This window comes from Oncorhynchus masou, chromosome 26 (assembly GCF_036934945.1).
Source record: "Oncorhynchus masou masou isolate Uvic2021 chromosome 26, UVic_Omas_1.1, whole genome shotgun sequence".
Taxonomy (NCBI): Eukaryota; Metazoa; Chordata; class Actinopteri; order Salmoniformes; family Salmonidae; genus Oncorhynchus; species Oncorhynchus masou.
The window spans coordinates 5,869,406-5,894,646 of NC_088237.1; the positions used below are offsets into that span (position 1 = coordinate 5,869,406).

The following is a 25,241-nucleotide window of genomic DNA, read 5'->3' on the forward strand; positions in this document are numbered from 1 at the left end:
AAGAGGAATACCTATGTGAGAATGCTGTTCATCGACTACAGCTCGGCATTCAACACCATAGTACCCTCCAAGCTCGTCATCAAGCTCGAGACCCTGGGTCTCGACCCCGCCCTGTGCAACTGGGTACTGGACTTCCTGACGGGCCGCCCCCAGGTGGTGAGGGTAGGTAACAACATCTCCTCCCCGCTGATCCTCAACACTGCGGCCCCACAAGGGTGCATTCTGAACCCTCTCCTGTACTCCCTGTTCACCCACGACTGCGTGGCCACGCATGCCTCAAACTCAATCATCAAGTTTGCAGACGACACAACAGTGGTAGGCTTGATTACCAACAACGACGAGACGGCCTACAGGGAGGAGGTGAGGGCCCTCGGAGTGTGGTGTCAGGAAAATAACCTCACACTCAACGTCAACAAAACTAAGGAGATGATTGTGGACTTCAGGAAACAGGAGAGGGAACACCCCCCTATCTACATCGATGGAACAGTAGTGGAGAGAGTAGCAAGTTTTAAGTTCCTCGGCATACACATCACAGACAAACTGAATTGGTCCACTCACACAGACAGCATCGTGAAGAAGGCGCAGCAGCGCCTCTTCAACCTCAGGAGGCTGAAGAAATTTGGCTTGTCACCAAAAGCACTCACAAACTTCTACAGATGCACAATCGAGAGCATCCTGGCGGGCTGTATCACCGCCTGGTACGGCAACTGCTCCGCCCTCAACCGTAAGGCTCTCCAGAGGGTAGTGAGGTCTGCACAACGCATCACCGGGGGCAAACTACCTGCCCTCCAGGACACCTACACCACCCGATGTTACAGGAAGGCCATAAAGATCATCAAGGACATCAACCACCCGAGCCACTGCCTGTTCACCCCGCTATCATCCAGAAGGCGAGGTCAGTACAGGTGCATCAAAGCTGGGACCAAGAGACTGAAAAACAGCTTCTATCTCAAGGCCATCACTGTTAAACAGCCACCACTAACATTGAGTGGCTGCTGCCAACACACTGACACTGACTCAACTCCAGCCACTTTAATAATGGGAATTGATGGGAAATGATGTAAATATATCACTACCCACTTTAAACAATGCTACCTTATATAATGTTACTTACCCTACATTATTCTTCTCATATGCATACGTATATACTGTACTCTATATCATCAACTGCATCCTTATGTAATACATGTATCACTAGCCACTTTAACTATGCCACTTTGTTTACATACTCATCTCATATGTATATACTGTACTCGATACCATCTACTGTATCTTGCCTATGCTGCTCTGTACCATCACTCATTCATATATCCTTATGTACATATTCTTTATCCCCTTACACTGTGTATAAGACAGTAGTTTAGGAATTGTTAGTTAGATTACTTGTTGGTTATTGCTGCATTGTCGGAACTAGAAGCACAAGCATTTCGCTACACTCGCATTAACATCTGCTATCCATGTGTATGTGATTTGATTTGATTCATGCATAAAATCCCTTTGATTGCTGTTTGTAGGCCTAAAGGGTCAATAAAGATGAAGTCCTAATGTGAATTGTGAAAACCATGTAAGGCTCAAGCTTAATTCTTTCACATTAATTTCCCATACATGATTTGCATATAAGGTTGAGGCCTTGAGAAGTGAAACGGATGTAGGGCCCAAGTACTTACAAGAGAAGATCTGGAAAGATGAGCGTCCAAATGTCATCTTTGCAGAACTGGTTATCAACAGCAAGGTTTCCAATGAACTGTACCCCACATCGAAGCGCTAGATCAATGATAAAGTGCAGCGATCAACAGTCAGACATGTATAAGACCATTAAGAGAGATGTTAAGATTTTTTTTTAAATCCTATCAAATTTCAACAGTTACTATACAATATGCTACACTTATTTTACAAGTAAGCAGAACTGCAAATATCAGATTACACTTATTCTCTTCAGCCATAGGAGGGACAATAAAACAATCACCTTCAAAGACGTAGTCAGTGTTCTCAGACTTCAGTTTCTGAAGCATGTCTAGGATTCTGATTGACAGGTCAATAGCACCAAGTGACCTGGATAACAAGGTAGGTTTGCTTATGTTTCAACCAAACCACACACACAACCGGACAGAGGGGGGGAACACTTCATAACAGGGAAACTGTTAGAACACCCCCAGGATTTTGAAGAGTAAATTCCTGTGAAAACAAAACTATGGACGTGGATGTGCTTGGTAATGTTATTAACTCTTCCTTGACTGTGCGTGAGATTGGATTAGAGTGTCTGGTAAATTAACTAAATGTAGGCCCAATGTAAAACGTTTGTGTGCATGCTTTGTGTGTCAAGGAAACTGGATTCAATACGGACTGCAGCCCACCTCAATAGGGACTGGTTGCGTGCACACTGTACACAGCCATTCCTCTGGGCTCTGAAGCATGCTGCAGTCAACTGCAGGATCAGCTCTTCAACCTCTCCACCTGCAGCCTGGATCTCCTCTGATAGCTTTGACAGGATCTTCATTAGGCTCCTGAAGGCTTCATCCTCACTGCGGTCTCTGTGAGAACGCACACACACACACACACACACACACACACACACACACACACACACACACACACACACACACACACACACACACACACACACACACACACGTTGACTTGGGTGTAGCTTTTAAAATTGTCAAGTGAAAACTGAACACAGAAGACTTGAGAATAATGGATAATACAGAAAACGAGCAAAGATTCATTTATACAGACAAAATTATGACATGGGTAACACGATGGCTAGCTGCTACTCCTGAGCTTGCCTCGGACTGTTTAGCTAAGGACTTTTGATAGCTAATTAGTTAGCCACATTTAGCTATATAACTCTTCCATTTGCGCACCTGTAATCCTGAATTCGTAACGCATTTGTCAGTGATTGTAAAACAAGTAAATGTTTTTCATGGAACTTCTCAGCGAGAATTTCATTCAATAATGTTGGAAAATCCATCCTAATCCATGATTCCAAAGCGGGTTCCGCCATGTTTGTTTGTGTCGCTCTCCAGTGTGGGTGGGACTTCCGTGTTATATTTTGTTGTTTGATACGATAAAACCAGGAAAGAGGCGGCGCTAGAAGTACATTTCATATCAATACCCATGTAAACCTTCTAATTGCGATGACATTAGCATTTAAAATGATTGGATAGGTTTGAGTTTTTTTCACATTAGAAATAGACATAGGTAGCTATATATACACATTAAAGCAAAACACATGCTACAGATTGTTGTGATCATGCCATAAATTGACCCCAGCTAGCTCATAATGCTCTGAAAAACCATGTTTCTCACAGCTTGGTGAGAGCGTGGTTGTCCTATACTGATAGCAATTATATTATCTCAACATCGCTTTTTTTTAACTAACAAAAACAAAGACAAAATTCCCCTTTACAATAAAACATTGCATGCATCTATAATCACATTTGTACATGGGGATTTATTGTGTGTGTGTGTGTGGGGGGGGGGTCTGGAAGAGTCTGGAAAAACATTGGCCTTTTACAAACGCATTTAATGCAATTCTATATCATTTACATGATAATACATTTGTATTATATTTTTTAATACCACACAAATGACCTAAATGAATGGCTACTCTGACAGTGCCAAACTGAGCAATAAAAATGACCTGGAACATAAACACCCTCACCCAATGTTGAAGACAAAGTTTAGGCTCATCACCGTTGATAGCTACTATTATTTGACCATGCTGGTCATTTATGAACATTTGAAAATCTTGGCCATGTTCTGTTCCTCACCCGACACAGCCAGAAGAGGACTGGCCATCCCTCATAGCCTGGTTCCTCTCTAGGTTTCCTCCTAGGTTTTGTCCTTCCTAGGGAGTTTTTCCTAGCCGCCATGCTTCTACACCTGCATTGCTTGCTGTTTTTTTTTTTACCTTTAGGCAAGTCAGTTAAGAAGAAATTATTATTTACAATGACAGCCTAGGAACAGTGGGTTAACTGCCTGTTCAGGGGCAGAACAACAGATTTGTACCTTGTCAGCTTGGGGGTTTGAACTTCTGGTTACTAGTCCAGCACTCTAACCACTAGGCTACCCTGCCACCTCAAAATCCTGTTTGGTGTTTTAGGCTGGGTTTCTGTACAGCACTTTGATATATCAGCTGATGTAAGAAGGGCTATATAAATCAATTTGATTTAATTTGATGCGCTCATGCCAATAAAACAGACAGATATTAATCTCTTTTTCTCTTTTTCTCTTTTCAGCAGTAGACGTTTGGAAAGCAAACGTTTTTCACGTGATAGCATTTTGAAATTTGTGAAAGACAAATTGACAGCTGCAACCAACCAAATAAATATAAATCCTAAAATGACAGTTCCCAGTCAAATGATGGATTGCCAGCCATTGTTAGTGTACCCATTAGTTTCACAGTCAAATTACCAGGGTCAGAGAGTCCAATACCCTTCTATGGAGTAGGCCTATACACTCACCAGCCATTTTATTAGGTTCACGAAAATGGATCGCTCCTACAGACATTGAGTCATGTGGCCTTGGCTTGCTATATAAAGCAGACAGATTGGCATCGATGCATTCAGTTATTGTTTGATTGAACAATAGTATGGATAAAACGAGAGACCTAAGCAACTTTGAGCGTGGTATGATCGTTGGTGCCAGGGCTTTTCACACACAACAGTGTCTAGGTTTTACTGATAATTGTGCGACAAACAAAAACATCCAGTCAGTGGCAGTCCTGTGGGTGAAAACAGCTTGTTGATGAGAGAGGCTGAAGCAGAATGACAAGAATCATGCAAGCTAACAAAGCGCCACAAACTGACAAATAATGGCGCAGTACAACAGTGGTGTGAATAATTTTCATTTTTCCTTTATTTAACTAGGCAAGTCAGTTAAGAACAAATTCTACAATGACGGCCGACCCCAGCCAAACCCTAACCTGGACGATGCTGGGCCAATTGTGGGTCGCACTATGGGACTCCCAATCACGGCCGGTTGTGATACAGCCTGAAATCAAACTAGGGTCTGTAGTGACGCCTCTAGTACTGAGATGCAGTGCCTTAGACCGTTACGCCACTTGGGATACACAACCCATTTCCTGTTGCGTCATGCTGATGTCAGAGTCAGGATTTGGCGTAAGCAGCATGATTCCATGCACCCATCCTGCCTGGTGTCAGGCTGGCAGTGGTGGGGAACTGGTGTGGGGAATGTTTTCTTGGCACAGTACGGAGGATGTACAGTTTACGGAGGGTGTCATGCAATTGCTGAGCCTCCGGAGGCCAAATCAAGCATCGCTGTCCTCCTTCCAAATTTTGGAACAATGCAGAGGGCTATGTATTGCTCTGCAGTGACATGATTGGTTGACGTTAGGTGGGGGTGGTACGTTTTGTATAAACACAAACTCACTTCCTTGACAAACTTATTCACAACAGCTCTGCTCTGCAAAGCGCAAAAAGTATGAATGCCCTGACTTTTGCAGAGACCGCATCGCAGTAAATGCTGTAAAACCAATATAGACGCCAGATTGACCGTAAATCGTCTATTAGTACTTGTGATAAAACCACAGCAATTTTTTAGAAGCTATTGTTCCTCTGTGGCTAAATTATGCTCTTTGCTGTATTATTTTCAATTATTTTATTTATGTTGGTTCAGGCAGGAGTAATATACTGTTATCTTTGGCAAAATTGACATTTCATTTCAGTAAACTTACTAATATTTATCAGAGTGTGCTGCAGTCACCCCAGCACACCAATGTGTATGATTCATAGCAGAAGTAAATAGTGTCTGCCTTAACAATGGTACTCTAGTAGGCTCTTTGATATCACATGCACTTACATCAGTCTCATTAAGACTACATAACTGGCAGTGTAAAGCTTAAATTAGTGCACAGTACAACATAACACAAACTGTCAGGACACGTTCTTCCACGGGTGTCCAACAGAGCTAACCCAAGGCTACGCCTCCAACAAGCCACACCTCCAGATCCTCTAATAAAGCTGCCGCTGCTACATTGCCCCCACCTAAGGTGTCTGTCGTCCCTGACAACCACGCAATCCAACACAATGTCATTAGACCTGGACGGGAGTCTTATATGCCTAGGATAGGATAAAGCAATCCTTCTCACCCCCCTTAAATGATTTAGATGCACTATTGTAAAGTGGCTGTTCCACTGATGTCAGAAGGTGAATTCACCAATTTGTAAGTCGCTCTGGATAAGAGCGTCTGCTAAATGACTTAAATGTAAATGTAAATGTCTTCAGCAGCGGCGTTCTGATTGCTGTAGTGGGTTGCTATCCTGACCTCGAGAGTCCGATTTTGACCTTGCCCCTCGAGTGAGGAAACCGTTGCCTTGTCTGATGGTCCAGGTGTGTGAGGAGGAGTAACCTTCCTGCTCTCTCTTCAGGTTTCAAAACAATAGGTGATCATTGGACCAAGACACTGTCAATCAAGTGAACACCGCTTGTCTCATTGGTGCGTAATGTTGGCCCTTCACTGTAATAACTAATGTAAATTGGAACCTGCAGTTAGATAACAATCATTTAAGTTTTCTGACAATATAAAACATGTCTATGTCCCAGGTTGTTGGCTGTTGTTTGCAACACCATTCTAGTCACATATTGCATATTAAACAGCAACTGTCATGATTTCAGGACACTGATCCTGTACAGTAGTTAAGAGTACAACATTAGAGATGAATTGGCATGGCACTTTCTCCCATGGGTCTACAACAGAGCTAACCCAAGGCTACGCTTCCAAAAAACCACACCTTCAGATCCTGTAATAGGCTGCCACCAATACAGTATGTCTATAGTCACAACGCATCAAGCTGTTCTATATTTGGCACGTGTGCTGCCCAAATTGCGGCCTTCCCGACTGTAAGTGCTTGTGATAAAACAATCCACAATATTTTTTTTGAAGCTGTTGATCCTCTGTGGCTAAATTATGCTCTCTTCTGTAGTATTTTGTATGATTTTATTGATGTGTGTTCAGACAGGAGTACCTTAAATGCCGAGTCTCAAATAGCCACCTGTCCCTTTTAAAGGATGGTTAGAAATGTATTGAATGACCTGGAGGAAAATGGGGGAGGGTCATGCTTTTTCAATTTCAGTTAGGGGGTGGGATTAGTCATTTTTTAAATCTAGTCCAGGGGAGGGTAATGTAATTTGTAATTGATGAAATGTCAATATTTCTCATTGTTTGAGAATTAGTTGCTTATTAGGCTATATATATGTCATCTACAAAATTGCTTCCAACACTCTACTCAGCAAACTGGATGCCACCCATTTTGTCACTAAAGCACCTTATACCACCCACCACTGCGACCTGTATGCTCCAGTCGGCTGGCCCTCGCTACATATTCGTCGCCAGACCCACTGGCTCCAGGTCATCTACAAGTCCATGCTAGGTAAAGCTCCGACTTTTCTCAGTTCATTGGTCACGATGGCAACACCCACCCGTAGCACGCGCTCCAGCAGGTGTATCTCACTGATCATCCCTAAAGCCAACACCTCATTTGGCCGCCTTTCGTTCCAGTTCTCTGCTGCCTGTGACTGGAACGAATTGCAAAAATCGCTGAAGTTGGAGACTTTTATCTCCCTCACCAAATTCAAACATCTGCTATCTGAGCAGCGAACCGATCGCTGCAGCTGTACATAGCCTATCGGTAAATAGCCCACCCAATTTTACCTACCTCATCCCCATACTGTTTTTATTTATTTACTTTTCTGCTCTTTTGCACACCAATATCTCTACCTGTACATGACCATCTGATCATTTATCACCCCAGTGTTAATCTGCAAAATTGTAATTATACGCCTACCTCCTCATGCCTTTTGCACACAATGTATATAGACTCCCTTTTTTTCTACTGTGTTATTGACTTGTTAATTGTTTAACTCTGTGTAACTCTGTGTTGTCTGTTTACACTGCTATGCTTTATCTTGGCCAGGTCGCAGTTGCAAATGAGAACTTGTTCTTAACTAGCCTACCTGGTTAAATAAAGGTGAAATAAAAAATAAATATCGATGTGTACCCGATGCCGCCCCTCAACTCTGATTCTCCGGTGAGTGTGCAATGTCAAGTGCGCCTAAAAGCTATTTAGTGTGGTCCAGGCATGTGCACAGGAGGGCTCTAACTGTGCAGAGCACATGCCCATTTGCCCTTCCAGTCTTCAAAGCTCCCTTTTCGTTGGTAGTATAATTTCCCCACAAATGTTTTTTGTATATATTTTTTGCCTTTGTTGTTCTGAACCCACTGCCCGCAAGTCATCGTTAAATTCTCATTAGTACGTCAGAACCAAAAAGCTGTGCATCTGAATTGTGGACCAATGACCAGTCATCAGCATTCGAGCGCAAATCCAGCATATCCAGATTAGTGACCTGATTGGTGGAGTGCTGCAGAGATGGTTGTCATTATGAAAGGTTTTCCCATCTCCACAGAAGAACTCTGTCAGAGTGACCATCGGGTTCTTAGTCACCCCCTTGACCAAGGCCCTTCTCCCCCGATTGCTCAGTTTGGTCATGAGAAACATGATTATCTGGTCTGATGAAACCAAGACTGAACTCTGCGCCAAGCGTCACATCTGGAGAAAACCTTGCACCATCCCTATGGTGAAGCATGGTTGTAGTAACATCAAGCTGTGGGGATGTTTTTCAGTGGCAGGGACTGGGAGACTGGTCAAGATAGAGGGAAAGATGAACGGCTCACAGTACAGAGATCCTTGATGGAAAAGTGATCTAGAGCACTCAGGACCCCAGACTGGGGCGAAGGCTTACCTAACAGGACAATGATCCTAAGCACACAGCAAGTACAGTGCAGGAGTGTCTTCGGGAATAGTCTCTTAATGTCTTTGAGTGGCCCAGCCAGAGCCCGGACTTGAACCCAATCGAACATCACTGGAGAGACCTGAAAATAGCTGTGCAGCGACACTCCTCATCCAACCTGACAGAGCTTGAGTGGATCTGTAGAGAAGAATGGGAGAAACTCCACAAATACAGATGTGTTAAGCTTGTAGCGTCATACACAGAAAAATTGAGGATGTAATCGCTGCCAAAGGTGCTTCAAAAGAATACTGAGTAAAGGGTCTGAATACACACAGTACCAGTCAAACTTTGGACACACCTACTCATTCAAGGGTTTTTCTTTATTTTTACTATTTTTGTACATTGTAGAATAATAGTGAAGACATGAAATAACACATATGAAATCATGTAGCAACCAAAAAAGTGCACTTCAAGTGCAGTTGCAAAAACCATCAAGTGCTATGACGAAACTGGCTCTCATGAGGGCTGCCATCAACATTTTAAGCTAAATGTCCTGATCTGTTGCCTCAGCCACATTGCGGAAAATTAATGTGTGATCTATCACATCCCACAACTGCCCCAGACTATGTTTGGAATATTTATTTCTTGCACAGCATAGAATAGGTCGACATTTGTACTATGGGTTATAGTAGATTGACTGTTCGTTAGTGCTCTTGCTGTTCGTTAGGCCTTCTCATATTGTTGGCTGATGAAAAGTACATGTGGACAGTTCTTCCAATATCTTCAATATGCACCTCGGAATTAGATAAGGACACGCACAGTTGGGTCCCTGATGTGTCTGTCTTCACTTGTAGCCTGTGATAATGTGCTGGAGCACGCAGCACTTAGGGAGAAGCACACAACGGCCACTGGCCGCAAAAGGCATGGATTTTTTTAGGGTGCAATATGGCCACACAAAGGGGATGCCGCCGTGAAATTCTAAGCATTATCAAGTATTTGTCAAATTGTGAATGAGTGACTGATGTTGTGTGTACAGCCTGTGCAAAAAAAACTAATCAGAGCTCATGCCTTTCAAGCAACTTTTTTCAAATCATCATTAGTCGCATCATGCAGCCTTACTATGTATTAAAAATCAAAACATATAGCCCAACTGTCACACCTTGACCATAGTTTGCTTTGTATGTTTCTCTGTTTTGTTTGGTGAGGGTGTGATCTGAGTGGGCATTCTATGTTGTGTGTCTAGTTTGTTCCTGTCTCTGTGTTTGCACCAGATAGGGCTGTTTTGGGTTTTCACGTTTCTTGTTTTGTTAGTTTGTTCATGTGTAGTTTTTTAATTAAAGAACCATGAATAGAAACCATGCTGCATTTTGGTCCGCCTCTCCTTCAACTCAAGAAAACCGTTACAGAATCACCCACCACAACAGGACCAAGCGGCGTGGTAACGGGCAACAGCAACAGCGGCGCAAAGAGGAATGGACATGGGACGATGTATTGGACAGCAAGGGTTGCTACACATGGGAGGAGATCCTGGCGGGAAAAGATCGCCTTCCATGGGAACAGGTGGAGGCAGCTAGGAGAGCAGAGGCAGCCGGAGAGAGGAGCCGGCGATATGAGGGAACACGGCTGGCAAGGAAGCCCGAGAGGCAGCCCAAAAAATGTCTTGGGGGGGGCACACAGGAAGTATGGTGAAGCCAGGTAGGAGACCTGAGACAACTTCTTGTGCTTACCGGAGGGCGAGAGAGACCGGGCAGGCACCGTGTTATGCTGTGGAGCGCAGGGTGTCCCCAGTGCGGGTGCATAGCCCGGTGCGGTACATACCAGCTCTGCGTATCGGCCGGGCTAGAGTGGGCATCGAGCCAAGTGCCATGAAGCCGGCTCTACGCATCTGGTCTCCAGTGCGTCTCCTTGGGCCGGCTTACATGGCACCAGCCTTGCGCATGGTGTCCCTGGTTCGCCTGCATAGCCCAGTGCGGGCTATTCCACCTCGCCGCACTGGCAGGGCGACCGGGAGCATTCAACCAGATAAGGTTGGGCAGGCTCGGTGCTCAAGAGCTCCAGTGCACCTGCACGGTCCGGTCTATCCGGTACCATCTCCACGCACCAGCCCTCCGGTGGCAGCCCCCCGCACCAGGCTGTCTCTCCGTCTCATCCCTACAGGTGCTCCTGCCTGTCCAGTGTTGCCGGAGCCTTCCTCCTCTCCAGCGCTGCCGGAGTCTCCCGCCTGTCCAGCACTGCCAGAGCCTTCCTCCTCTCCAGCGCTGCCGGAGTCTCCAGTCTGCCCTGCGCCGCCAGTGCCGCCAGTCTGCCCAGCGCCGCCAGTGCCGCCAGTCTGCCCAGCGCTGCCAGTGCCGCCAGTCTGCCCAGGGCCACCAATGCCGCCAGTCTGCCCAGCGCCGCCAGTGCCGCCAGTCTGCCCAGCACCGCCAGTGCCGCCAGAACCGCCAGTCAGCCAGGGGCCGCCAGTGCTGCCAGGGTCATTTAGAAGGGTCGCCGAGGTTAGGAGGCCGCGAGAGCGGACAATGTGGCGGACTAAGACTATGGCGAAGTGGGGGCCACGTCCAGCACCAGAGCCGGCACCACGGACAGATGCCCACCCAGACCCTCCCCAATAGGTTCAGGTTTTGCGGCCGGAGTCCGCACCTTGGGGGGGGGTACTGTCACACCCTGACCATAGTTTGCTTTGTATGTTTCTCTGTTTTGCTTGGTCAGGGTGTGATCTGAGTGGGCATTCTATGTTGTGTGTCTAGTTTGTTCCTGTCTGTGTTTGAACCAGATAGGGCTGTTTTGGGTTTTCACGTTTCTTGTTTTGTTAGTTTGTTCATGTGTAGTTTCTTTATTAAAGAACCATGAATAGAAACCACGCTGCATTTTGGTCCGCCTCTCCTTCAACTCAAGAAAACCATTACACCAACGTTTGTAGAATAACTAAAGTTACATTAATAACTCTAAATGAACCATATAGGAGTGTCTATTTCTTTGTTAACCGCTCAACAGGGAATAGCCGCATGTGCGTACTCCCTCAAATCATTTGGAGAAAATATCCTCTCCATTTTATTCAGCTTTGTTCAATTGTATTCTTCATACTATAAAATAATGCCACAGAACTGTAAGCAAATCTTGTCTGCTAAATGAACTAGCGTAGCCCACAGCCATTTGGCATTGCCATATCAGGACCTAACATAAGGACAACTCAGAGTATGCTATTCTGTTCTTCTGAAAAACACTACATTTTCTTCATATCATGCTCCTTTAGACCTTTCTAAAATAAATTGATTTATTGTGAAGTTGTAGGCAATATTACATGGATTTAATAGACTTTTTCAAATATAGATGTTCCAAAGGTCTGCATCAGTGGCTTGTAGGATATGTGTGGAAGCCAGAAGATGCTACATGTATTTACGTTAATTAATGGTCAATTACCATGAGACTGACAGTTAATTTCTGACAAAATTTCATGACCGGGGTATTTCGTGACCCCCTCCTTTATAAATTCTATAAATCTATTTCAGAAATTCTATAAATCTGTTTCAGAATAAAACAGAATAAAGTGTCTCAGGAGATTTACCCCCCCCCCATTTACATTTACATTTAAGTCATTTAGCAGACGCTCTTGTCCAGAGCGACTTACAAATTGGTGAATTCACCTTCTGACATCAGTGGAACAGCCACTTTACAATAGTGCATCTAAATCATTTAAGGGGGGGTGAGAAGGATTGCTTTATCCTATCCTAGGTATTCCTTGAAGAGGTGGGGTTTCAGGTGTCTCCGGAAGGTGGTGATTGACTCCGCTGTCCTGGCGTCGTGAGGGAGTTTGTTCCACCATTGGGGGGCCAGAGCAGCGAACAGTTTTGACTGGGCTGAGCGGGAACTGTACTTCCTCAGTGGTAGGGAGGCGAGCAGGCCAGAGGTGGATGAACGCAGTGCCCTTGTTTGGGTGTAGGGCCTGATCAGAGCCTGGAGGTACTGCGGTGCCGTTCCCCTCACAGCTCCGTAGGCAAGCACCATGGTCTTGTAGCGGATGCAAGCTTCAACTGGAAGCCAGTGGAGAGAGCGGAGGAGCGGGGTGACGTGAGAGAACTTGGGACGGTTGAACACCAGACGGGCTGCGGCGTTCTGGATGAGTTGTAGGGGTTTAATGGCACAGGCAGGGAGCCCAGCCAACAGCGAGTTGCAGTAATCCAGACGGGAGATGACAAGTGCCTGGATTAGGACCTGCGCCGCTTCCTGTTTGAGGCAGGGGCGTACTCTGCGGATGTTGTAGAGCATGAACCTACAGGAACGGGCCACCGCCTTGATGTTAGTTGAGAACGACAGGGTGTTGTCCAGGATCACGCCAAGGTTCTTAGCGCTCTGGGAGGAGGAAACAATGGAGTTGTCAACCGTGATGGCGAGATCATGGAACGGGCAGTCCTTCCCGCCGAGGTTCAGCTTGAGGTGGTGATCCGTCATCCACACTGATATGTCTGCCAGACATGCAGAGATGCGATTCGCCACCTGGTCATCAGAAGGGGGAAAGGAGAAGATTAATTGTGTGTCGTCTGCATAGCAATGATAGGAGAGACCATGTGAGGTTATGACAGAGCCAAGTGACTTGGTGTATAGCGAGAATAGGAGAGGGCCTAGAACAGAGCCCTGGGGGACACCAGTGGTGAGAGCGCGTGGCGAGGAGACAGATTCTCGCCACGCCACCTGGTAGGAGCGACCTGTCAGGTAGGACGCAATCCAAGCGTGGGCCGCACCGGAGATGCCCAACTCGGAGAGGGTGGAGAGGAGGATCTGATGGTTCACAGTGTCGAAGGCAGCCGATAGGTCTAGAAGGATGAGAGCAGAGGAGAGAGAGTTAGCTTTAGCAGTGCGGAGCGCCTCCGTGATACAGAGAAGAGCAGTCTCAGTTGAATGACTAGTCTTGAAACCTGACTGATTTGGATCAAGAAGGTCATTCTGAGAGAGATAGCGGGAGAGCTGGCCAAGGATGGCACGTTCAAGAGTTTTGGAGAGAAAAGAAAGAAGGGATACTGGTCTGTAGTTGTTGACATCGGAGGGATCGAGTGTAGGTTTTTTCAGAAGGGGTGCAACTCTCGCTCTCTTGAAGACGGAAGGGACGTAGCCAGCGGTCAGGGATGAGTTGATGAGCGAGGTGAGGTAAGGGAGAAGGTCTCCGGAAATGGTCTGGAGAAGAGAGGAGGGGATAGGGTCAAGCGGGCAGGTTGTTGGGCGGCCGGCCGTCACAAGAAGCGAGATTTCATCTGGAGAGAGAGGGGAGAAAGAGGTCAGAGCACAGGGTAGGGCAGTGTGAGCAGAACCAGCGGTGTCGTTTGACTTAGCAAACGAGGATCGGATGTCGTCGACCTTCTTTTCAAAATGGTTGACGAAGTCATCTGCAGAGAGGGAGGAGGGGGGGAGGGGGAGGAGGATTCAGGAGGGAGAGAAGGTGGCAAAGAGCTTCCTAGGGTTAGAGGCAGATGCTTGGAATTTAGAGTGGAAGAAAGTTGCTTTAGCAGCAGAGACAGAGGAGGAAAATGTAGAGAGGAGGGAGTGAAAGGATGCCAGGTCCGAAGGGAGGCGAGTTTTCCTCCATTTCTGCTCGGCTGCCCGGAGCACTGTTCTGTGAGCTCGCAATGAGTCGTCGAGCCACGGAGCGGGAGGGGAGGACCGAGCCGGCCTGGAGGATAGGGGACATAGAGAGTCAAAGGATGCAGAAAGGGAAGAGAGGAGGGTTGAGGAGGCAGAATCAGGAGATAGGTTGGAGAAGGTATGAGCAGAGGGAAGAGATGATAGGATGGAAGAGGAGAGAGTAGCGGGGGAGAGAGAGCGAAGGTTGGGACGGCGCGATACCATCCGAGTAGGGGCAGTGTGGGAAGTGTTGGATGAGAGCGAGAGGGAAAAGGATACAAGGCGGTGGTCGGAGACTTGGAGGGGAGTTGCAATGAGGTTAGTGGAAGAACAGCATCTAGTAAAGATGAGGTCGAGCGTATTGCCTGCCTTGTGAGTAGGGGGGGGAAGGTGAGAGGGTGAGGTCAAAGAGGAGAGGAGTGGAAAGAAGGAGGCAGAGAGGAATGAGTCAAAGGTAGACGTGGGGAGGTTAAAGTCGCCCAGGACTGTGAGAGGTGAGCCGTCCTCAGGAAAGGAGCTTATCAAGGCATCAAGCTCATTGATGAACTCTCCGAGGGAACCTGGAGGGCGATAAATGATAAGGATGTTAAGCTTGAAAGGGCTGGTAACTGACAGCATGGAATTCAAAGGAGGCGATAAACAGATGGGTAAGGGGAGAAAGAGAGAATGACCACTTGGGAGAGATGAGGATCCCGGTGCCACCACCCCGCTGACCAGAAGCTCTCGGGGTGTGCGAGAACACGTGGGCGGACGAAGAGAGAGCAGTAGGAGTAGCAGTGTTGTCTGTGGTGATCCATGCTTCCGTCAGTGCCAAGAAGTCGAGGGACTGGAGGGAGGCATAGGCTGAGATGAACTCTGCCTTGTTGGCCGCAGATCGGCAGTTCCAGAGGCTACCGGAGACCTGGAACTCCACGTGGGTCGTGCGCGCTGGGACCACCAGATTAGGGTGGCCGCGGCCACGCGGTGTGGAGCGTTTGTATGGTCTGTGCAGAGAGGAGAGAACAGGGATAGATAGACACATAGTTGACAGGCTACAGAAGAGGCTACGCTAATGCAAAGGAGATTGGAATGACAAGTGGACTACACTTATCGAATGTTCAGAACGTTAAGCTTACGTAGCAAGAATCTTATTGACTAAAATGATTGAAATGATACAGTACTGCTGGAGTAGGCTAGCTGGCAGTGGCTACGTTGTTGACACTACACTAATCAAGTCGTTCCGTCGAGTGTAATAGTTTCTACAGTGCTGCTATTCGGGGGCTAGCTGGCTAGCTAGCAGTGTTGATTACGTAACGTTACGTTAAAAGAACGACAATAGCTGGCTAGCTAACCTAGAAAATCGCTCCAGACTACACAATTGTCTTAGATACAAAGACGGCTATGTAGCTAGCTAGCTAGTGATCCTAGAGTCAGAGACATGGGAAGCAGTTGTATCTCTTTCGATTCTGCCTGTTACCCTGCTTAATGTAATATTTGTTCCTGTCATAAATGTAGCTTTTTTCAAGCTCCTTTGCCCCGCTACACTCACTCTTCCAATGACCATTGGCCCCACACCTAAAACAGGGCTCTGACACTCTGCACCTTGGGATAGATTCACTGCCCTTTCCTCCCTGTTTCTTTGTCTTACCTTGGCCATTAAAACCACTGTTAGTGACTTTCACTGTGGCTTTATTAACCAACAGCACGGCTGCGAAGTGAATGGAATTAGAGTCCACTCTCAAAGTCTCCTTTTACTATCTCATCCTAGTGAGAATGTTGGTCCACTAACCCTGCAGTAGCCGTTTTGATAACAAGTTTCAAACCTGCCAACCAAGCAGACTTACAAATTCTATTAATGCACTCACATACCCAGTCCTCTCGATGCAGAGTACATCTACAAATGTTGTTAATGTTAATGCTATTTCCAATAGCTGTCACAAATAGTTCAATTTGAACCTGCTAGGTTGCTGGATCGCATGCCTCACGGGTGAACGACCAGGCGGGAGTACGATAGTTTCCAACTAATTGTGCCAACATCGCTCTTGGCAATGGGGATGGGAAAACATGATCATAACCACCAGCGTGGAATTCAAAAATTCGTCCCTGTCCCCTCAGAAAACGGATCAATTCCTGACCCTCTTTAACCGGTTCAGGCACCCCTTTATTATGCTACTTATTTGACCAATACTCAGCGGCTGGTGTTGGTGTTGATTTTGGATTCGTGTGTAGTTTGGCCATCTGGCAGTATGGGGCTCCCTCCTTCTGGGCGTCTCTGCCTGGTATACTAAGTCATCGCAACTGCATGAGTACGAACCGGGCACACCTTTCTATAGTATCCAGGATCTATGATCCAGTCTGACACTACTATGTCTGGATTGGTGAAACGTTCCTCTTCTGCCTCTCTCAACCCATAATGCTCTTTTTCCTCTATAGTGGGAGTGGGATATAGTGGAGACATGACCTATTTAGCCTGAGATACGTGATATCCCGTGGAGAACGGTGGGGAAGGTTCTCATCAAAGATCTGCCTGTAGTTGGCTCCATTCATTGTTCCCTCGATCATTGCCAGTCTCCCATTTCCTTCCGCTGAAAAGTATGCCCATAGCATGAAGATGCCACAACCAGGGTTTACGGTAGCGATGGTGTTAGATGGGTGACAGCGCATTTCATTCAGGCCAAAAAGTGAAGTTTTTGTCTCATCATACCACATCATATTTTGCCTTATGATCTCATAGTTATAACATTATGCAATTCCACAGGTTAACATTTCATCACAGAGGCACACGTGTATTGATCATTTACTGTCTGTTACTCATTTATCAAAACTCTGAGATGAAGATGTGGATGAGAACAATGTTCCAGTGAGAGATAACGTCTTAACGTAGTTCATTGCCAACTTCAGGATGACATTCAGAGGGCCAGTGATGGGCTTCACCTGCCGAACAACACCTGAAGATCACACAAAGACAGACACTTTAACCTGGATAGGAGAATAACTCTGGTTACACATTTAGGTAACATTATTTTGAGAGCCCCTATACTCATGTACAGTACTGCTCAATACACTATCAATAGAATATACAGTTGACATGTTACTAATGGTCTATTGATAGTTTGTCAGAAGTATAGGGACTTTCAACTTAAACATGCAAAAGGGGCCCATTGGAATACTGCAATTTGTATTTTGTCTGAATCTCCTCATATCTGGGTTGTCTTCTTGTATTATCCCTTAAGATAAAAAAAAATAAAAAACACCTCTGGCTTCTGATGCAACCAGGAGGGACACAAAACGAAGTATTAGCCTATCTGAAATCCAGAGGAATTTGGGGAGGCTTGTTTAAATTAATATGTGATTGTAAGGGAGCAGAAATTCACTGTGTTTATGTTCCTGTCCAGTCTATTTCTCTCAGTGGAACCCTGGTTATATTCCAGCTTGCTTGGATATTGCCAAAGAGAAATTAGGGCTGAAACTAGCATAAGAGTATTCTTACTCACTGAACTTGTTCTTCACATGTTCTTCTTCATTCTCTCTCTGTATTGAATGACTCCGTAGCACTTGACTCCCTCTCCACTCACCCATAATCATGTCATTTTGAGAGAGCTTTACAACATCGAAAGAGAACTGGTTGTCATCGGCCAGGATGTCAAAGAAGACATCAGCAGATGTTGAGAAGGAAGCTGGGTTGGCAGGTGCGATGGTACTCAGGAAGACAATCGGCGTTGTTCAAAGGTAGAATAAGAGGTATGCAGATTATGCTTTCAAAACCCCTTAAATAAATGATATGGTTCACCAACTACATTCAGCTAATAACACAGTTAGCACAATGTCCTGAGAATTATATGTTTCTTAGAGCTTGGTGAGAGCGTGGTTGTCCTATGGTTATTTTTGCAAGCTTACAGGCTTGCTAATACATATTCAGGAATTGGGGGGTGGGAACGTTGTGGTGATTTCCACGTATAGCAGAGAAATTACAAATAGGGCACTAACTGACAGATGTCAGTGTTACTAGCGAGCAGGCTAACTTTAGCCAGTTAATGAAAGTTGTGAGCACCATTTCAGTTAAGACGGGCATAGTGTAAGATGAAATCATTATTTCTGAAAAAGAGACTACCAGCCTACCTGTAAAGAGAGGAGTCTCAGCTAAACTGTGCCTATACAAAACTGTTGACATGTTGAGGGTTGAAGTTTGCCTGACTTTTGCCTTTTGATAATTCCAGTGAAACCATGTCAAATTCCAGACATCGTTAATATTTGGACATGCACACGGACGTGATCAAATAGCTATATTTTGTTCTCCCTGTAATAATTTCAGCAAGCTAGCTAGCTCCAGTGCCTTCAGAAAGTATTCATACCCCTGGACTTATTACACATTTTGTTGTGTTACAGCCTGAATTCAAGATTTATTTAAAAAAAGTTTTTCCCCTCACCCATCTTAGCACAATACCCCATAACATGTTTTTAGAAATGTCTGGCAATTTATTGAAAATTAAACACAGAAATCTCATTTAAATAAGTATTCACACCCTTGAGTCAATAAACCTTTGGCAGAGATGTCACGGTTTTCTGTAGGTGAAAGAGAGTCGGACCAAAATGCGGCGTGTCTATTAAGATCCATGTTTAATAAAACTGAAGTAAACACGAATCAATTTGAAAAAACAATGAACAATACACGAAAACCGAAACAGCCTAATACTGGTGCAAACTAGCACACGACAGACCTAAGGACAAAAGGACAATCACCCACCAAACCCAACACCAAACAGGCTACCTAAATATGGTTCCCAATCAGAGACAATGACTAACACCTGCCTCTGATTGAGAACCATATCAGGCCAAACACAGAAACCGACAAACTAGACACAACATAGAATGCCCACTCAGATCACACCCTGACCAAACAAAACATATAAACATACAAAGCAAACTATGGTCCCCCCCCCCCTAAGGTGCGGACTCCGGCCGCAAAACCTGAACCTATTGGGGAGGGTCTGGGTGGGCATCTGTCTGCGGTGGCGGCTCTGGTGCTGGACGTGGCCCCCACTTTACCATAGTCTTAGTCCGCCACCTTGTCCGCTTCCTTGGCCTCCTAACGACGGCGACCCTACTACATAACCCCACTGGACTGAGGGGCAGCTCGGGACAGAGGGGCAGCTCGGGACAGAGGGGCTCTGGCGCATCTGGGCTGACTGGCGGATCTGGAAGAGTCTGGCTGACTGGCGGATCTGGAAGAGTCTGGCTGACTGGCGGATCTGGAAGAGTCTGGCTGACTGGCGGATCTGGAAGATCCTGGCTGACCTGGAAGAGTCTGGCTGACTGGCGGATCTGGAAGAGTCTGGCTGCTTGGCGGATCCTTGCTGACTGGCGGATCTGGAAGAGTCTGGCTGACTGGCGGATCTGGAAGAGTCTGGCTGACTGGCGGATCCTGGCAGACTGACGGCTCTGGCTGCTCCATGCTGACTGGCGGCTCTGGCTGCTTCATGCTGACTGACGGTTCTGGCTGCTCCATGCTGGCTGACGGCTCTGGCTGCTCCATGCTGACTGATGGCTCTGGCTGCTCCATGCTGACTGATGGCTCTGGCTGCTCCATGCTGACTGGCAGCTCTGGCCGCTTCATGCAGACTGACAGCTCTGGCCAGGCGGGAGACTCCGGCAGCGCTGTAGAGGAGGAAGGCTCTGGCAGTGCTAAACAGGCGGGAGACTCCAGCAGCGCAGGAGAGGAGGAAGGCTCTGGCAGCGCTGAACAGGCAGGAAACTCCGGCAGCGCAGGAGAGGAGGAAGGCTCTGGCAGCACTGGAGAGGCGAGGCGCACTGTAAGCCTGATGCGTGGTGCTGGCACTGGTGGTACTGGGCCGAGGACACGCACAGGAAGCCTGGTGCGGGGAGCTGCCACTGGAGGGCTGGTGCGTGGAGGTGGTACAGGGTAGACCGGACCATGCAGGCGCACTGGAGCTCTTGAGCACCGAGCCTGCCCAACCTTACCTGGTTGAATACTCACGGTTGCTCTGCCAGTGCGGCTAGGTGGAATAGCCCGCACTGGGCTATGCAGGCGAACCGGGGACACCGTGCGCAAGGCTGGTGCCATGTAAGCCGGCCCAAGGAGACGCACTGGGGACCAGATGCGTAGAGCCGGCTTCATGGCATTTGGCTCGACGCTCACTCTAGCCCGGCCGATACGGGAGCTGGAATATACCGCACCGGGCTATGCACCCGCACTGGGGACACCGTGCGCACCAGAGCATAACACGGTGCCTGCCCGGTCTCTCTAGCCTCCCGGTAACCACAGGAAGTTGGCGTAGGTCTCCTACCTAGCGTCGCCCTACTCCCTGTGTGCCTTCCCCCCAAGAAATATTTGGGGCTGACTCTCGGTTTTCCATCCACGTCGCCGTGCTGCCTCCTCATACCAACGCCTCTCCGCTTTTGCCGCCTCCAGCTCTTCTTTGGGGCGGCGATATTCTCCTGGCTGTGCCCAGGGTCCTTTACCGTCCAGTTCGTCGTCTAACTACGGCGACCCTACTACATAACCCCACTGGACTGTGGGGCAGCTCGGGACAGAGAGGCAGCTCGGGACAGAGGGGCAGCTCGGGACAGAGGGGCAGCTCGGGACAGAGGGGCTCTGGCGCGTCTGGGCTGACTGGCGGATCTGGAAGAGTCTGGCTGACTGGCGGATCTGGAAGATCCTGGCTGACTGGCGGATCTGGAAGAGTCTGGCTGACTGGCGGATCCTGGCTGACTGGCGGATCCTGGCTGACTGGCGGATCTGGAAGAGTCTGGCTGACTGGCGGATCTGGAAGAGTCTGGCGGATCTGGAAGATCCTGGCTGACTGGCGGATCTGGAAGAGTCTGGCTAACTGGCGGATCTGGAAAAGTCTGGCTGACTGGCGGATCCTGGCTGACTGGCAGATCTGGAAGATCCTGGCTGACTGGCGGATCTGGAAGAGTCTGGCTGACTGGCGGATCTGGAAGAGTCTGGCGGATCCTGGCAGACTGGGGGATCTGGAAGATCCTGGCTGACTGGCAGATCTGGAAGAGTCTGGCTAACTGGCGGATCTGGAAAAGTCTGGCTGACTGGCGGATCCTGGCTGACTGGCGGATCTGGAAGATCCTGGCTGACTGGCGGATCTGGAAGAGTCTGGCTGACTGGCGGATCTGGAAGAGTCTGGCTGACTGGCGGATCTGGAAGAGTCTGGCTGACTGGCGGATCCTGGCAGACTGACGGCTCTGGCTGCTCCATCCTGACTGGCAGCTCTGGCTGCTCCATGCTGACTGGCGGCTCTGGCTGCTCCATGCTGACTGGCGGCTCTGGCTGCTCCATGCTGACTGGCGGTTCTGGCTGCTCCATGCTGACTGACGGCTCTGGCTGCTCCATGCTGACTGACGGCTCTGGCGGCTCCATGCTGACTGACGGCTCTGGCGGCTCCATGCTGACTGACGGCTCTGGCGGCTCCATGCAGACTGGCGGCTCTGGCGGCTTCTTGCAGACTGGCAGCTCTGGCGGCTTCTTGCAGACTGGCAGCTCTGGCGGCTTCTTGCAGACTTGCAGCTCTGGCGGCTTCTTGCAGACTGGCAGCTCTGGCGGCTTCTTGCAGACTGGCAGCTCTGGCGGCTTCTTGCAGACTGGCAGCTCTGGCTGCTCCATGCAGACTGGCAGCTCTGGCAGCTCCTTGCAGACTGGCAGCTCCTTGCAGACTGGCAGCTCCTTGCAGACTGGCAGCTCCTTGCAGACTGGCAGCTCCTTGCAGACTGGCAGCTCCTTGCAGACTGGCAGCTCTGGCTGCTCCATGCAGACTGGCAGCTCTGGCTGCTCCATGCAGACTGGCAGCTCTGGCTGCTCCATGCAGACTGGCAGCTCTGGCTGCTCCATGCAGACTGGCAGCTCTGGCTGCTCCATGCAGACTGGCAGCTCTGGCTGCTCCATGCAGACTGCAGCTCTGGCCGCTCCATGCAGACTGGCAGCTCTGGCCGCTCCATGCAGACTGGCAGCTCTGGCCGCTCCATGCAGACTGGCAGCTCTGGCCAGGCGGGAGACTCCGGCAGCGCTGTAGAGGAGGAAGGCTCTGGCAGTGCTAAACAGGCGGGAGACTCCGGCAGCGCAGGAGAGGAGGAAGGCTCTGGCAGCACTGAACAGGCAGGAGACTCCGGCAGCGCAGGAGAAGAGAGGAGGAAGGCTCTGGCAGCGCTGGAGAGGCGAGGCGCACTGTAGGCCTGATGCTTGGTGCTGGCACTGGTGGTACTGGGCCGAGGACACGCACAGGAAGCCTGGTGCGGGATAGCTGCCACCGGAGGGCTGGTGCGTGGAGGTGGTACAGGGTAGACCGGACCGTGCAGGCACACTGGAGCTCTTGAGCACCAAGCCTGCCCAACCTTACCTGGTTGAATACTCACGGTCGCTCTGCCAGTGCGGCGAGGTGGAATAGCCCGCACTGGGCTATGCAGGCGAACCGGGGACACCGTGCGCAAGGCTGGTGCCATGTAAGCCGGCCCAAGGAGACGCACTGGGGACCAGATGCGTAGAGCCGGCTTCATGGCATTAGGCTCGACGCTCACTCTAGCCCGGCCGATACGGGAGCTGGAATATACCGCACCGGGCTATGCACCCGCACTGGGGACACTGTGCGCACCACAGCATAACACGGTGCCTGCCCGGTCTCTCTAGCCCCCCGGTAACCACAGGAAGTTGGCGTAGGTCTCCTACCTAGCGTCGCCCTACTCCCTGTGAGCCTTCCCCCCAAGAAATATTTGGGGCTGACTCTCGGTCTTCCATCCGCGTCGCTGTGCTGCCTCCTCATACCAACGCCTCTCCGCTTTCTCCGCCTCCAGCTCTTCTTTGGGGCGGCGATATTCTCCTGGCTGTGCCCAGGGTCCTTTACCGTCCAGTTCATCCTACCATGTCCATTCCTCTTTGAGCTGCACCTTGGGGCGGCTACACTCCCCTGATTTAGCCCAGGGTCCTCTCCCGTCGAGGATTTCTTCCCAAGTCCAGAAGTCCTTATTACGCTGCTCCTGCTGCTGCCCGTTACTATGCCGCTTGGTCCTGTTGTGGTGGGTGATTCTGTCACGGTTTTCTGTAGGTGAAAGAGAGTCGGACAAAAATGCGGTGTGTCTATTACGATCCATGTTTTATAAAACTGAAGTAAACACGAATCAATATGAAAAAACAATAAACAATACACGAAAACCGAAACAGCCTAATACTGGTGCAAACTAGCACACGACAGACCTAAGGACAAAAGGACAATCACCCACCAAACCCAACACCATACAGGCTACCTAAATATGGTTCCCAATCAGAGACAATGACTAACACCTGCCTCTGATTGAGAACCATATCAGGCCAAACACAGAAACCGACAAACTAGACACAACATAGAATGCCCACTCAGATCACACCCTGACCAAACAAAACATATAAACATACAAAGCAAACTATGTTCAGGGTGTGACAAGAGACCTTGCCACACTCGGATTGTGCAACATTTGTCCATTATTATTTTCAAAATTCTTCAAGTTCTATCAAAATGGTTGTTGAACATTGCTAGACAACCATTTTCAGGTCTTGTTATTGATTTTCAAGTAGATTTAAGTCAAAACTATAATACGGCCACTTAGGAACATTCACTTTCTTATTGGTAAGCAACTCCAGAGTAGATTTGGTCTTGTGTCTTAGGTAATTGTCCTGCTGAAAGGTGAATTCATTTTCCAGTGTCTGGTGGAAAGCAGACAACCAGATTTTCCTCTAGGATGTATTTTACCCAGAAACACTCCATAGTCCTTAATGGTTACAAGCATACCCATAACATGATGCAGCCACCACTACTCTTGGAAATATGGAGAGGGGTACTCCGTAATTTGTTGAATTGGATTTGCCCCAAGCATACTTTGAATTCAGGACAAAAAGTGAATTGCTTTGCCACATTTTTTTGTTATTACTTTAGTGCTTTGTTGCAAGCAGGATGCATGCTTTGAAATATTATTCTGTACAGGCTTCCTTCTTTTCACTCTGTCAATTAGGTTAGTATTGTGGAGTAACTTGTGGAGTAACTACAATGTTGATGATCCATCTTCCGTTTTCTCCTATCACAGCTGTTTAAATATTTTAAAGTCACTATTGGCCTTATGGTGAAATCCCTGAGCGGCAATGGAGTTAGGAAGGATGCCTGTATCTTTGTAGTGACTGGGTGTCCTGATACACCATCCAAAGTATAAGTAATAACTTCACTACGCTCAAAGGGATATTCAATGTCTGCTTTTTATTTTTTACCCATCTACCATTAATATCCCTTTGCAAGGCATTGGAAAACCTCCCTGGTCTTTGTGGTTGAATCTGTGTTTGAAATTCACTGCTCGACCGAGGGAGTACAGAGACGAGTTAATCAAAAACCATGTTAAACACTATTATTGCACACAGACTGAGACCATGCAACTTATTTTGTGACTTGTTACACATTTTATCTTTAGGAACAATGGAATGGTTGAAAATGACCAAACCCTGCACACGCAAAATGAATGTGTCTAAAACACTGGTCAAAACCATTCATCTTGGTGCGACGGGTGGAGCTGTGTTCTAAAATGCTATCAATATCATGAAATTTGATCATTAAAAAAAAAGTTTTGTAAACAGACTAGATCAAAAATAAGCAAAATTTAACAAGTTATCCAATGTAAAAAATAAAAAAGGGGACATAAAGGCAGTTTGCGCCACCTATTTTTATTTTTATTTATTTTTATTTTACCTTTATTTAACCAGGCAAGTCAGTTAAGAACAAATTCTTATTTTTGCATGGCAAGGTGGCAAAGTGTAGGGTAATCACTATTTAACACAGCTGTCATAAACCATCTGATTCTAAAATCAGATTTTAAACCTACTCTCACCTTAACCACACTGCTATCCTTAGCCTAACC

General features: G+C 47.8%; 1 protein-coding gene across 2 annotated transcripts in view; it reads right to left on the reverse strand.

Moving 5' to 3' along the window:
• atxn10 (ataxin 10) overlaps window positions 1-25,241 on the reverse strand; it is a 35,772-nt gene that overhangs the window by 9,974 nt on the left and 557 nt on the right. The window contains exons 1-4 of one of the 2 annotated variants that reach the window (XM_064938202.1): window positions 2,865-3,049; window positions 2,355-2,531; window positions 1,967-2,052; window positions 1,668-1,764 (exon numbers count right to left, since the gene is read on the reverse strand). In XM_064938202.1, coding sequence (XP_064794274.1) covers window positions 1,668-1,764; window positions 1,967-2,052; window positions 2,355-2,531; window positions 2,865-3,004 — 500 coding nt within the window. In that variant the 5' untranslated portion in view covers window positions 3,005-3,049. Of the gene's footprint in view, window positions 1-1,667; window positions 1,765-1,966; window positions 2,053-2,354; window positions 2,532-2,864; window positions 3,050-25,241 lie in introns of those variants that run through there. The other variant, XM_064938203.1, reaches the window with a different exon arrangement.